Consider the following 13553-nt stretch of genomic DNA (forward strand, 5'->3'; position numbering starts at 1 on the left):
GGTAAAGAGTGCTCTCTTTGGGACCTATCCTTGAGTTGGTAGAGTGGCCCTAAGGAAGCACTCAGGTAATGATAGTCCTCATTTACAGGAAGGCTCATGTGGATATGGTTCCTGCTTTAGTCACATACATGTGGACTAGGGCCAGTCCTAACACTCACTCATCAGCCAGGGGCAGACCATTGCCTCTGGTGGTGGGTCCAGCAGGCCAGATGAGCAGGGATGGGGGTGGAGGTAGGGTGTTAATGCCAGCAGACAAGGGAAGGGAGATAGTCTATTCTCAGAGAGAAAATGAAGGGAGGAAGAGTTCTTATTTGAGAAAGAGACTTGGGGCCAGGAGAGAAACACACACATGCAGAGATGTGGATTTGTCAAAATCTAGAGATGGAACCCAGGACCTCATATATGCTAGGCAAGTGCTGTATGAATGAACTAAACCCTCAACCCTGATGTGTCTTGAGTAAGAGACAACCCAGATTTGGAACAGAACGGAATAGAGAGCTACCTAGACTGATCAAGATATAAGACAGAGGAAGATATCTCCAAAGCCAGAGAGCAGCAGAGAAAGGAAGTAGACAAATACTCACCCTCAGCAATTGAAAAGCTGTTCTCTCATGCATCACCCTCAATCTTTGGTCATCCCATTCCATCTTCAAATGTAGGCCCCAGAGTGCTAGCTTATTTCTAAAGGTGGCTGCCATCAATATCTTCCTATATGCTACACTGCCACCCAGAGAAGCCCTTAACAACCCCATAAGAACTCTAGGGTAGTCTGTTGAAGAGAAGCCATGTGAAAGAAGACTGAAATGCCAGGCATGCGGGTGAAGAAACCATCTTGGATGTCTAGCTCAATTGAGTTTCAGATGACTCTAGCCCCAGCCATCATCTAATTGAGATCCCAAGAAGGGCCACCTAGTTAAGCCCATGCAACCCACAAATCATAAAAAAGATAATACTATATTATAGTTTTCAGCCACTAAGCTTTAGGATGTTTGTTACACAGTAATAGATAACCAGAACACCCAGGAAAGGCTGCAGTGGCCCTTTTAAAGCTTGTGACACCCCCATCTTCAAACCCCCTTCACAACAAAAGCAATGGTAGCCAGTCAGATTTTTCAGTCCCTTTAATTACGCCCTCTGAAGAGTGGGTAGAATGGCAGGTAGCAGGTAGGGAAGGTAGTGCATCTTGAGCCCCACTCAGCAACTGGTCAGTCATCATCAGGCAGCTGGATTTTGCTGGGGTCAAAGCAGTTGGATTCCATGACGGGGAGGCCATTGGCCTCTCGGTATTTCACAAGCCTCTCAGCTTCCCGGCGGGCCCACTCCCGCATCCTGGAAGCAGAAGCAGTGGGGGGATATGAGGAAACTTCACTAGAAAACAGTACCCCACCTCCATTTCCCAATGGTGCAGGGACAGGATTTTCAGCAGAGAGCCCTGCAACTTCTACCCCTTCCTCTGCCTCCTACCCAGCTCACTCTCTCAGATACCCCTTGTACCTGTAGTCAGGCAGATAAGCCACAAAGGTGGTGCCTAAGACCAGGACAATTGAGACACCAAAGAAGAAGATAACCCGCATGTTCCAGAGGTCCACAACAGGGTCCTTGTCGTAACCATGAGAGTCTGGGTTCTGCGAAAAAAGGAGAGGTGAGTGAGGGCTTCCCTTGCGCCATAAAGCTGTATGCTGGCCCTGTATAACCTGATCTCTAATCTTCCCTCAGATCCATCTCCTCCCTAACTTCTCTGTCTTTAGGATATGTTAAGTTCCTTCCCATCACACAGATTTTGCACTTGCTGTTGTTTCCTCTGCCTAGAAAGCCTTTCTCCCAGATCTAATCATGACTGGATCCATCTCCTCATTCAAGGTTTTGATTTCACTGCCAAATGAAGAGTTGGCTCCACCAATTACTTTAGGAGGTATCCCCTAGTCACCTTGTTAATAGATAACATAGGAACCATAGAAAACTGCTATTTTTATAGGTTAAAAAATATGGTTGAATACTGACAAGTTCTTATGGTTCAACCTAATAAAACAGCACCCTGCACCCTAGTTACTCTCCATGTACTTACCCTCCAGCATCCTATATATCCAGTATCCTCAACCAGAGATAAGTGTTGATGAAATACTTAGTATGTGCCAGGTCTTTTCAAATATGCAAACCTCACAACATCTTAGAGGTAGAAAGTGGCAGTAATGAACACCTTTTAAGGTTGAGTACTTTCAAAGTGCCAGTTGCTGTTTTGGCCATTTTTGACTCATTTAATTACATGAGAACAGATTGTGTTTTTTTAAAGGTGTCCTATTACTTTTCCTATTCTATAAAGAAACTGAGGCACCAAGGGTTTAAGCTACTTGCCCAAGGTCACACAGATAACTGTTAGTGCTTAGATTCCAACTTGGGCTGTCTGAGTCCAGAGCCTCTGCTATTGACACGGCACAGGAGACCTGGTAGCTCTAAGTTCAAATACCGGTTCCACATGTATTCAGTTATGTGAGCTTGGGCAAGAAACTTCGCATCTCTGTGCTTCAGTTTCTTCATCTGTAGAAGACAGTCCCTACCTTAAAATCGGGTTGTTTTGCAGACTAAATGAGTTAATGTATATAAAATGTTTAAAACAGGGAGGGACACCAGGCAAGTGCCCTGTCACTGTTTAGTATTAACGTGATTCTATTTTTTTCAAACGTGCCTGAGCGCTCCGCACTTCAGGTTTAATTTCTGTTTCCAAAATAAGGTCAATCCAGCCTCTGGCCCTGGACCGAAGATATCAGGGAACAAAGGACGAAAACAAGCTAGGCAAAATTCCCAAGTCTTCAAAGATTTTGCCGGCTGAGCAATTCTCAGCACCTAAGAACGTCCTCTACAACTCCCGGTCCTCGGGTCCCTGATTGACCCCTCCGGCGTCCCGTTCCCCCTCCCTCTCACCTTCTCATAGAGGTTCTCGTCCTCGGGTTCTGGGTCCTCCTGCCAGCGCATGGTCGGTTCCGGCGGCCGCTTTCCCGCCACAGCAGACGGAGCGACCACAGCTCTTGAGGAGCTGGATTCCCAGCGAACGCGGGCAGCGGGGAGCCCTCGTATCGCTGCTGCCGCCAAAAGGCGGCGAGCGCACAAACCTAACAGCTCGGTCGCCATGACAGGTTGTGCTACAGGGTCTCAGGGGCGGAGACGGAAATGGAACTGTGCGCAGCTGCAGTTGACTCAACCGCGATCACTGTCGCTCCGCCCCCATCTCATTAAATAGATCCCGGGTTCAAGTTTGTGTTCATATGAGGCGGGGCGTCGAGGAGTCCTCCTTTCCCTCCCTTGTCATGGCCTCATGGGACCCACCATGCTCTTATCCTCTTGGTCAGGCTGAGAAATTTCATCTTGATAGGAAGAAAGCGGTGACATCTGGGAGGCCCCGTGGGGAAAGAGGTGGAGCTTCCGCTTCGCTTTCAACTTCAAAGGAAGCCAAGCTTCAAAAAGCGGGCCTTGCGGGATTGGCCAATAGCTACTCTTTTTCTGGACTTGCGGGGCGTTTTCACGGGGAGTGGGGAGGTGGCATACGCTTGCCAATCAGAAGCGGCCAGGGCCGGCTGATGGCGGGCGGCGACCAATAGACTAAGCCGGCCAGAGCGCGCTCCCTTAGTAGGTGGATGGTGGTCGAAGCGCCGGCTCCCTTCTCCTCGTCGCCATTTTGTGCTGGTGATTGCGGCCGGCTGGGAGTAGGCGGCAGTGAGTTTCTTTGGGAGGGCAGCGCGCTTGGCGCTTCTCTCCTCCCCCCTCCTCTCTTCTGCCTCCAGCCTTGGACTTGATTGTTGAGCGCTCCGGCCTTGGTTGAGCTGGGACGGTTGGAGGAGGTGGCGGCGGGCCGAGGTGATGCCTGGGAGCCCTCCTTTGACAGCCCGGGCCGAGAAGGTGAGCGTCGACGCTGGTCGTGGGGGCGGAGGTAAGGGGTCCGGAGCGTGTGGGGGGTTGCTTAGAAGAGGCGCGAGGGCGGACTGCGGTCGGGGGTTCGCGTGGAGCCAAGGGATGTCTGTCTGGCCTGAACCGAGGAGGGGGGTGTCTTTTTTTTTTTTTCCCCATGTTGGAGCAAAAGCGCGTGCGCGATTGGGACACGGGACGGGTGCACGCGGGTTGGGGGAAGGGAGGGACGGATGGGAGTGGGCTTCAGTGGCTTAGTGCGTTTGCCGCCCCGAACTTTATCCACGGGAAGGCGCATGTCTGCGACTTTGGTTTTTATCCATAAGGGAGGTATGCTGACTGACCTGTGTTACTTTGCTACTTATCTGTCCACGGAGAAATGTCCGTGGCTGTGGTCCTTATTCGTCGGGGAGGGGGAGGGTGCGGGTGCTGAGAGAGACTATGACTCTAGTCTTTATTTTTGGGATGTATATTTGTGACTCTGGTGGTTATTCTTGCAGGGGTTGTCTTGTTACTTGCCCATACCCACTTTAAGTGCAGAGCGACTGTCAGGGAATGTGTGATTTGCGCCCCTTTTCTTGGGGCGTTTCTGTGACACGGACGTTCATCAGTTGAAAAGGGGCTCAGTGTGTTGATTAGGCTCTTAACGTGGGATCCTTCTGTGATTTTGGTTGGTAGTTATTTGGGGCTCGTGTCTGTAACTTTGGCTCCTATCTGTGTGGATGCCAAAGTCTGGCCTTTTTGCCAGAGTCTGTTGAGGGTTTTCTCAGCCACCGGGGCCTGCTTCGGATTCTCACTTTTACCCATCTGGAAGCAGGTAACTCTGGTTCCCCCTGCCTTGAGGAGGAAGAGAAAATTAGTATGTGTGTACAAGGAGGAAAGGTGTGGTGGCAACCTAGTGTTGGGCAGGTGCTGTAACCGCCTGACTTCACCTGATTTCTGTTTAGAGGGTGGGGCATGATTCTGTGATATATTCTGACCCCTAGCAGGGTCACATGGCTCTCTAGACTCCCTTAGTTCTCATGGAAGCCCTGAAAGTTGGATGCAGTTCTTCTGCATCTCCATCCTAGCAGAAAAGCACAGTGTTTTGAACAGCTCAAAAAGGGCCTCTTTTGCCTTGGAGAACTTGGCCTCAGAGCCCTGGGGAGAGAGCCACCTTGGGACCCGGCTGTACATCAGAATCGAGTTAGTTGCTGTGTGAGGGCCAGGGCTGTGTTTGGCCAGGAGCCCAGGGAGGTGGTGGCTGTCTCTTCTCATACTCCCCCAAAAGCCTTTCATGGTCTCTGCTGACTTGTTGGGTGCCGCCAGCATTTTGTTGAAGGATGAAATGGTACCTTGGGCAGGTGGAAGGTGCCTGGTGGAGGCCTGAGATTTCCATCCGAGATTTCCATCCTTGGGAAGTCTCATCTCTGAGGTGCCTAATCTCAGGCAAATCTTTCTGCACTGGGAGTTCTCCTGAGGCAAGTAGCCCCCGGCTTGAATTTGCCTACCAGTCAGAAAGCCCTGATTCACTGAGAGACCCAACAGGTCTCTCCTGCAGAATGCTCCCTGATGAAGGCTTTGCTGTTTTCTCTGGCAGTGGGCTCAAGCCTCATGTTTGTGAGAAAAGGAAGAAGCAGGGGGGCCGCTTTCCTGCTCTGATGCACAGGAATAGTAGGAGGTTAAAAACAATGTCCCTGGGCTGAGGGACAGCAGAGAGCCTTGACAATGAGGGTCTCTCAAGGAGACCCTCTCTGCCCCCAACTGCCTTGATCCCTTTCTTCCTTCCCTTCTCCCCAGAGTCCCTGCAAGAGGCATCACCCAGGCTGGCAGATCATGGTGGCAGCAGCGGGGGTGGCTGGGAAGTGAAACGGAGCCAGCGGCTGAGGAGGGGCCCCAGCAGCCCCCGCAGGCCCTATCAAGACATGGAGTATGAAAGACGGTGAGTTTACTCCCGCCCCTCCCAAGCAGCCTAGGTTTGTTCCCTTGTGAGAACTGATCCAGGAGGATGCTAGGAAAGGACTTCTGGGCAGAGGAAACACACATTGGACGAGTGGTTTCTTTTTGGCACACATTTATTTGGTACCTGTTGTGTGCCAGGACCTGTGGTAGGCTCTGGGAGTGCAGTGACGAATGAGACTTAAGATTGTAGGTCTCCCTTTTGAAACCTCTGTACTTAGGGTCTCATGAGGGAGACCACACACTTTACAGGTGATTACAAAACAGCTTGATCAGTACCATGGTTGGATGTGAGGGTGGGAAGAGATCAAGAGAAAGGGAGGAATGAAGGCTGAGGCCCAGGTTTCCAACTTGGGGGACCCAGATAGGTATGTGGTGCCATTCTCCAAAGTGAAGGCAGCCATTACAGGAGGATGAGGGGGAGGAGGAAAGGGAGAGATCAGGCCTGGGTTTTAAGAGTCAGGGATTTATTTGCCTGGAACATTGGGGCAAGCCAGATTAGAGTGGAAAGACTCCAGGAATGGGTGGGTTGCAGTTAGCAGAGTGCTTGTCTTAGAAAGGATACTTAGATACAATTTTATTTTTCAACTCTGATACAAACAAGAAACATTTGGGACACTGGGTAAATACAGAGTTCCTGGGTAAAACTTTGTTATTCCTTGCCATCCTAGTGTATCCTTGCCACCCCAGGTGATTCTGAGGCAGGAAATCCGTCCACGACAAGTTTACCTAGGAAAGCAGATCTAACTCTCCCAGAAAGCCTCTCTTCAAGAGTCAGTGAATGTGTAAAATGTCAGGGAGAAAACAGTTTCTGAAACATCTTACAGAAGGTTTCTCCTTGCTGGGTGCAGCCTGTAATCCCAGCTGCTTGGGAAGTTGAGACAGGAGCAGAGGCTGAGACAGGAGGATCGCGAGCTCAAACCTCAGCAATGGCGAGGCCCTAAGCAACTCAGTGAGATCCTGTCTCTGAATAAAATAAAAAATAGGGCTGAGGATGTGGCTCAGTGGTCAGATGCCCCTGAATTCAATCCCCAATACCAAAAAACAAAACAAAAGGCTTCTCCTGAGCTGGGGAATTAATTCGGTGGCAGAGCACTTGCTTAGCAGGTGCCAAGCTCTGGGTTCAGTCCCCAGTACCACAAAACAAACAAACAAACAAACAAAAAACAACAAAAAGCAAAAACAAAGGATTTCTCTTTTAAAGTGAAGAATTATAGAGTTTTGTTTTTTGAGAGGTGAACCCATATTTGAGATAGTATCATTGACTAGTATGATTCAGTCTTGACCTTCAAATATGTCTTTTCAAAGGCATTTGATTTTGGACTGTATTCACCAAAAGGACTCCCCATGGCTGTTTCTGAGTTTGAGTACGTGACATAATTGCTTTAGACTTTATTACCAAGTAAAGCCACTGGCTTTCTTTTGGCTTTTCAAGGATCTGAAGTGCAGAGGTTTGAGTTAATCACACTTTGCAGTTCAGGGTAGGTTTCTATCATAGGCCAGTCAGTAGAAAAAGCCCTCCTCTTGCTGTGTTTATTTTTTTGTTTGTATTCCCAATTCCCACCTCTGTGGGCAGCTGCTCTATTTTGCTTGATGTGTATCCTTCTAAAATAGGTAGTGTTGTTTCAAGTGTCTGTGTTTTCAATTTACACAAACTGCATAGTGCTACAGTCCTGTTCTGCTTCTTGAACTTCGTATTACTCAGCACTGTATTTTTAAGCTGTGTCTGGATTGCCGTGTGTATATTAGTGCTTTGCCTCTGATTGCTGCCAAAGGCACCATGGGGTGTGCTGGCTGCATTTTACTTAACGATTCCCCCAAGGATGGTTACCTGTTCTTAATTTTGATGTGCTAAAATCAATACTTTTTTGCCTTTTAATTTGTGCTTTCAGAATCTTCTCTTTTTTTTCTGCCCCAGATCACAAAGATTCTTATACTCTGTAGTTTTACCTTTTGCATTCAAGTCTTTAGAATCTGTTTTTTAATATGGTATAAGGTGGGTTCTGGTTTCATTTTTTTCATATAGTGGGCAATGCCCAGTACCACCTCCTAAGTGTCCATTCTTTCTCTATTGATTTGTGGTACCTCATCTGATTTCAAGTTTCCTCGTGTGATCTAATTTGTTCCATTGGTCTACTTGGTTATTCTTGTGCCAGAACCTCACTGTTTTCATTATTATGCCTCTACAGAATGTCTGAATAACTCCCTCTTTGCTCTTATTTTTTAAAGTCGATTTAGATGGGGCATGGTAGTGCATGCCTGTAATCCCAGTGACTCAGAAGGCTAAGGCAGGAGGATCACAGGTTTGAGGCCAATCTCAGCAACTTAGTAAGGCCCTAAGCAATTTCATGAGACCCTGTCTCAAAATTAAAAGGACTGGGGATGAAGCTCAGTGGTAGAGCACGTGTTTAACATTCATGAGGAGGGTTGGGGATTTAGCTCAGTGGCAGAGTGCTTGCCTAGCACAGGCAAGGCCCTGGGATGGATCCTTAGCCCTGGCGGGGTGGGGGGGGGCTAAAACAAAGGATTTAAAAAGACAAAAAAAAAAAAATTTAAAAAGGTAACATTCATGCGGCCCTAGGTTCAATTCCCCAGTACTGCCATAGAAATTTATAAAGGGATAATGGGAACATGACATCTTCTGTGGGCCCTTCCCATGCCAGTTGTCTGTATTTTCTTAGTTTGTGCACCAACTAGATCCTGAGTCAGTTGATGTGATAATGAAAAGGAGGATGCCTGTGCCACAGATCTAGAGAATTCTGGAAGCTTTCATGCTGAAATTGTTGTAAGCTATGAGGCATCTGGATACTTCAGCAGGATCCAACTACTTCTTACTTTCATCTTTCACCTACATTAAGGCATTGACTAGTGTCATCTCAGTTAAAATTCTTGTTGAGTTTGTTTTTATTTTTTGCAGTACTAGGTTTTGAACTCAGGAGCATGCTCTACCACTGAGCTATATCCCAGCCTTTTAATTTTTTTTATCATGTATTTTGAGACAGAGACTCATGAAGTTGCTGAGGCTGGCCTCAAAACCTGGAATCCTTCTGCCTCAGCCTCTTGAGTAGCTGTGATTACAGCATGTGCCTCCATGCCTGGCATTAATATCAGGAAATTTAATAATGATATAATACTTTCATCTTATATAAAGCCCATATTCAGATATTATCAGTTTTCTCAATAATGTCCTTTATAGCTGGTTTTCCTCAATCCAGGATTCAATCCAAGATCACACATTGCCTTAAACTCCTTTGTATTTTTAGGCTCATTTAATCTCTCGAACAGTTATTTGGTCTTTGTCTTTTATGACCTTAGCATGTTTTAAGGTCAGTTCTTTTGTATGTAAACTGTTTCTTAGTTTGAGTTTTTTGAATACTTAGGAAATTTGGGCAGAAAATTTATTTAGTGATCTCTGTATATTTACTAAACTTGATTTGTAATTGTAATATTTAGGGTATTTGCATTTGTATTTATCAGTGATCCTATGATTTTCTTTTCTGTATTTATCTGGGATTGGAATCAAGGTAGTCTCGTGACATGAATTGAATAGCCTTTGCTCTTTCTCTTTTTATTGGAGAAATTGTTCAAAAATGTTACTTTTAAAACATGGTAGGTGTTGATAAGATACACACACACACACAGGATTGAATTCAGGAATACTTTAACACTGAGCTACATCCCTAGCGCTTTTTTGTTTTTGAAACAGTTGCTGAGGCTGCCTCTAACTTGGGATCCTCCTGATTTGCTGGGATTACAGGTTAGAACTCACTTTTAAAAGCATCTAGAGGGCTGGGGATGTGACTCAAGCGGTAGCACGCTCACCTGGCATGTGTGTGGCGCTGGGTTCGATCCTCAGCACCACATACAAATAAAGATGTTGTGTCCGCCAAAAACTAAAAAATAAATATTAAAAAAATAATAATAAAATAAAAGCATCTAGATCTGGGACTGGTGGCACACACCTTTCATCTCAGCAACTGGGAAGGCTGAGGAAACAATTTAGCAAGACCCCGTCTCAAAATTTAGAAGGCAGAGGGGGCTGGGGATGTGGCTCATTTGTAGAGTGCCCCTGAATTCCATCCTCAGTACTACACACACACACACCATCTGGACCTGGGTTTTTGTTTGTTCAATTTTGCAGTGCTGGAAATTAGACCCAGGGCCTTATACATGCTAGGCAAATGCTATAAGGCAAATGCTCCACCACTGAACACCCCCAGCCCAGGACCTGGGTATTTGATTATCATTCCATCTCTTTTTTTATATTTATTTATTTATTTTTTAGTTCTCGGTAGACACAATATCTTTGTTTGTATGTGGTGCTGAGGATCGAACCCGGGCCGCACGCATGCCAAGTGAGCACGCTACCGCTTGAGCCACATCCCCAGCCCTCATTTCGTCTCTTTTTTCTGTCAATTTTGGTATTATGTGTTCTTTAGAAATATACTCATTTTGTGGAGGTCCCCATGTATTGTGTGTCTATCTTCCTCCAGTTGTGTTATAAAATGAGTCTGCCTTTGGAAGGTTTTTTGCTCTGTGGCCAATTAAAAGCATTTCCCACTATCTAAATATTTTTTGTCATCCTGGGTGTCACAGAGTTCAGGATTTCATCCAAGAATTTAGGGGGCTGGGGGCATTAGCTTAGTGGTAGAATGCTTCCCTGGGTTTGATCTCCAGCATTGCCCCCATAATAAATAAGTATATAAATGAAAAAATCAAAATTTATTTGTATCAATTTAGTTCTTATATTCTGATAAAGAGTTCAAATAGCAAGGGATACCTATAGTAAACAAACATGGAAAGACCATTATATCCACAATCTTAAAAATAACTCATGCTATTGATGGGTGACTCTTTTTCAGTGCTGAGGATCAAACCCAGGGATTCTCTACCACTGAACCACATCCCAAGCTCCTTTTATTTTTTTAGTTAGAGACAGGGTCTCACTAAATTGTTGAAGCTGACCTTTAACTTGTGATCCTTCTGCCTCAGACTCCCACGTAGCTAGAAATTGCTGGGATTATAGGCATGTGCCACAACTAGCTTGACAGTAACTTCTCATTTAGGCTTTTATAGTAAAGAAACAATTGGGGTCCCAAGCCAAGCTCATAAGGACAGACTTCATTTTGTTCATAGCAGTATCTATAGCACCTAAATGGTGCCCAACTCATAGCAAGTATTATGATAATAATTTTTGAATGAACAAGTGAATGAACAATTATAAAAAAAATAGAAAACAAGAAAAATGGCTGGAGGCATTTTTTTTTTTCCATACTAGGAATTGAACTCGGGGCTTCACAGATGATGGGCAAGTGCCCTACTATTGAGCTGCATCCTTAGCCTTTTCCAGTATTTTAATATGAAATTTCAAGCATATAGACAAATTAAAAGACTTTTACAGTAAATTCCTGTCTACTCATCCACTAGATTATACCATTTCACTATACTTGCTTTATCACAAGTATGTTATTTTTTACTCTTTAGATTTTTTAAAAAAATATTTATTTATTCATTCATTCATTCATTTATTTTAAGTGGTAGTTGGACACAATACCCTTACTTTTATTTATTTATTTTTATGTGGTGCTGAGGATCTAACCCAGGACCTTGCATGTGCGAGGCAAGCACTCCACTGCTGAGCCACAACCCCAGTCCCCTCTTCAGATATTTTTGATTTTTACAAAGCCAATTGTATCTGTTTTCTTTTATGATTTCTGCTGAGGAAGGCCTTTCCCATGCTTGAAGTAATGAGTTTTGTTGTTAGATTTCCTAGTACTTTTTTATGTTTTCTATTTGGAGATTTAAATTTTTGATCTATCTGGAATTCATTTGGAATAAATGAGGTAGAGGGCTGGGATGTGGCTTAGTGGTAGAGCACTTGCCTAGCATGTGTGAGGCAATGGGGTCAATCCTCAGCACTGCATACAAATAAATAAAGTTTCATCAACAACTAATAAAAGTATTTTTAAAAAGGTAAGGTAGAGGCACAGTGGTACATGCTTGTAATTCCAGCTACTTGGGAGGCTGAGGCAGGAGGATCACAAGTTTGAGGCTAGAAGTAAGGTAAGTATACAACTTTATTTTTTGGTGGTCAACACATTTTTTTCTGTAGAGATAGTGAATATTTTTAGCATTGCAGACAGTATGATCTCTAGTGAAAGTATTCATAGACCACATGTAAATGAAGGAGTATAGCTGTATTCCAGTAAAACTTTACTTAAAGTAACTGGATTTGGCTCATTAACTGTAATTTTCTGTTCCCTAGGCCAGATAGTTATCACCACTATTTATTGACTAATCCATTTTGCCTTGTTAATTTCAGACATAACTTTTGGATTGTACTAAATTTCTGTGTGCATTTTTATGTGCTGTGGACTCTATTTTGCTGATCTGTGTGTGTGGTCTTTTGTTCGTTTGTTTGCTTGTTTTGGTACCCCAAATTGAACCCAGGGGCACTTAACCACTGAGCCACATCCCCAGATCTTTTTTATTTAGAGACAAGATCTTGCTGAAGAGCTTAGGACCTTGCTAAGTTGTTGAGGCTGGTTTTGAACTTGCAATCCTCCTGCCTCAGCCTCCCAGCCACTGGGATTACAGGCATGTGCTACTGTGCCCGGCTCATGTTTTAATTGATCTACTTTTATAATATGTTCTAATACTTGGTAGAGCTCCTCTAGACATTTTATTCTCTTTAATGTTTTTATTATTGCATTACAGTTATATATACTAGTGAGGTTCATTTTGACATAATCATAAATGTATATAACAGTTTACTTATTTTCAATGCCTAGGACTTCCCTCCCTCTGGTCCCCTTCCTCTGCTGTACTGGTTTCCTTTCTGTTTATTTGTTTTTTGAACAGAATTTTCCTGACTTTGTAAAGTTGTTCCCTTGTCCTCTGCTATATTTGGCTTTTTCTAGAGTTGTTTTTGCAGTGCCAAGGATTGAACCTAGGGGCCTGAGCATGCTATGCAAGCACTCTATACTGAAGTACCTGCCCAACCCATTTAAATTTTATTTTGAGGCAGGAGCTCCCAGAGTTACTTAGGCCAGCTTTGAACTTGGGTTCCTCTTGCCTCAGCCTTCCAGGTTCTTGGGACTACAAGTGCATACCACTGTGCCTGGCTTCTTTGCTGTTTCAACAGTGCTGTGATGAATAGTGTTTTTATGTATGTGCAAGTATATCTGTACTTTAAACTCCAAGAAGTAGAAACATGTCAGAGACCTATAGATTTTTTTTTAGTTTTGCTGACTATTGCCAAATTTTCCTCCTTAGGAATTATTCCATTTTTACCTCTACCATCTACATTATTGAGAGCTTATTTCCCATACAGCTTTGTCAACAATTCATTGTCAAACATTTGGACTTTTGCAAATCTTTTGGGTTAAAAAAGTTCTATCATTAATCTTCTTTATTAAAAAAAATCCCAAATATTATATGTATATACTCCCCCCTCTCCAGAAGGCAGAGTGTAATCCCTTGAATGTGAGTTGGTGTTAGTAACATGATTCTAAAGAATAGAGAATAGAAAGGGGAAAATAAGAGTTTTACTAGGGAGAAACCTGGCAGACACTGCCTTAACCAGGTGATGAAGGTTAACATCAAAAGATAAATCATGTTTGATATGTACACCCTGAGATGGTCTGATCAAAAGAGCATCTTTCTATTGTATGCTTCTCAAAACCCAAACTAAACCTGTAATCTCAACTTTAATCAGG

General features: G+C 44.4%; 2 protein-coding genes across 7 annotated transcripts in view; one reads left to right on the plus strand and one right to left on the minus strand.

Annotated features, from left to right (window-relative positions):
- Positions 1 to 1103: 1103 nt before the first annotated feature.
- On the minus strand, positions 1104 to 3415 carry Ndufb11 (NADH:ubiquinone oxidoreductase subunit B11). The gene is made up of 3 exons (XM_027927290.3): positions 2920 to 3415; positions 1495 to 1625; positions 1104 to 1329 (listed from the first exon to the last, which is right to left on the minus strand). The coding sequence occupies exons 1-3, from the start codon at positions 3124 to 3126 to the stop codon at positions 1206 to 1208; spliced, it is 462 nt and encodes a 153-aa protein (XP_027783091.1). The 5' UTR covers positions 3127 to 3415; the 3' UTR covers positions 1104 to 1205.
- Positions 3416 to 3610: 195 nt separating this feature from the next.
- The window catches only part of Rbm10 (RNA binding motif protein 10), a 28539-nt gene continuing 18596 nt past the window's right edge, over positions 3611 to 13553 (plus strand). For 2 of the 6 annotated variants that reach the window (XM_027927271.3, XM_027927272.3), the window contains exons 1-2: positions 3612 to 3922; positions 5677 to 5818. In XM_027927271.3, the coding sequence (XP_027783072.2) occupies positions 3853 to 3922; positions 5677 to 5818 (212 nt within the window). In that variant the 5' untranslated portion in view covers positions 3612 to 3852. Of the gene's footprint in view, positions 3923 to 5676; positions 5819 to 13553 lie in introns of all 6 variants that reach the window. The other 4 variants (XM_027927276.3, XM_027927277.3, XM_027927273.3 and 1 more) reach the window with 3 other exon arrangements.

Source organism: Marmota flaviventris, chromosome X (genome assembly GCF_047511675.1).
Source record: "Marmota flaviventris isolate mMarFla1 chromosome X, mMarFla1.hap1, whole genome shotgun sequence".
NCBI lineage: Eukaryota > Metazoa > Chordata > Mammalia > Rodentia > Sciuridae > Marmota > Marmota flaviventris.

What these genes read in the sequence shown, in the direction of transcription:
- Ndufb11 (XM_027927290.3), bottom strand. Translation starts at nt 3,126, where the DNA reads ATGGCGACCGAGCTGTTAGGTTTGTGCGCTCGCCGCCTTTTGGCGGCA. An exon ending in ACGAGAACCTCTATGAGAAG is followed by an intron (nt 1,626 to 2,919) that starts GTGAGAGGGAGG and finishes CTTTTTTCGCAG; the next exon opens with AACCCAGACTCTCATGGTTA. An exon ending in GCTTATCTGCCTGACTACAG is followed by an intron (nt 1,330 to 1,494) that starts GTACAAGGGGTA and finishes TTCTGCTTCCAG; the next exon opens with GATGCGGGAGTGGGCCCGCC.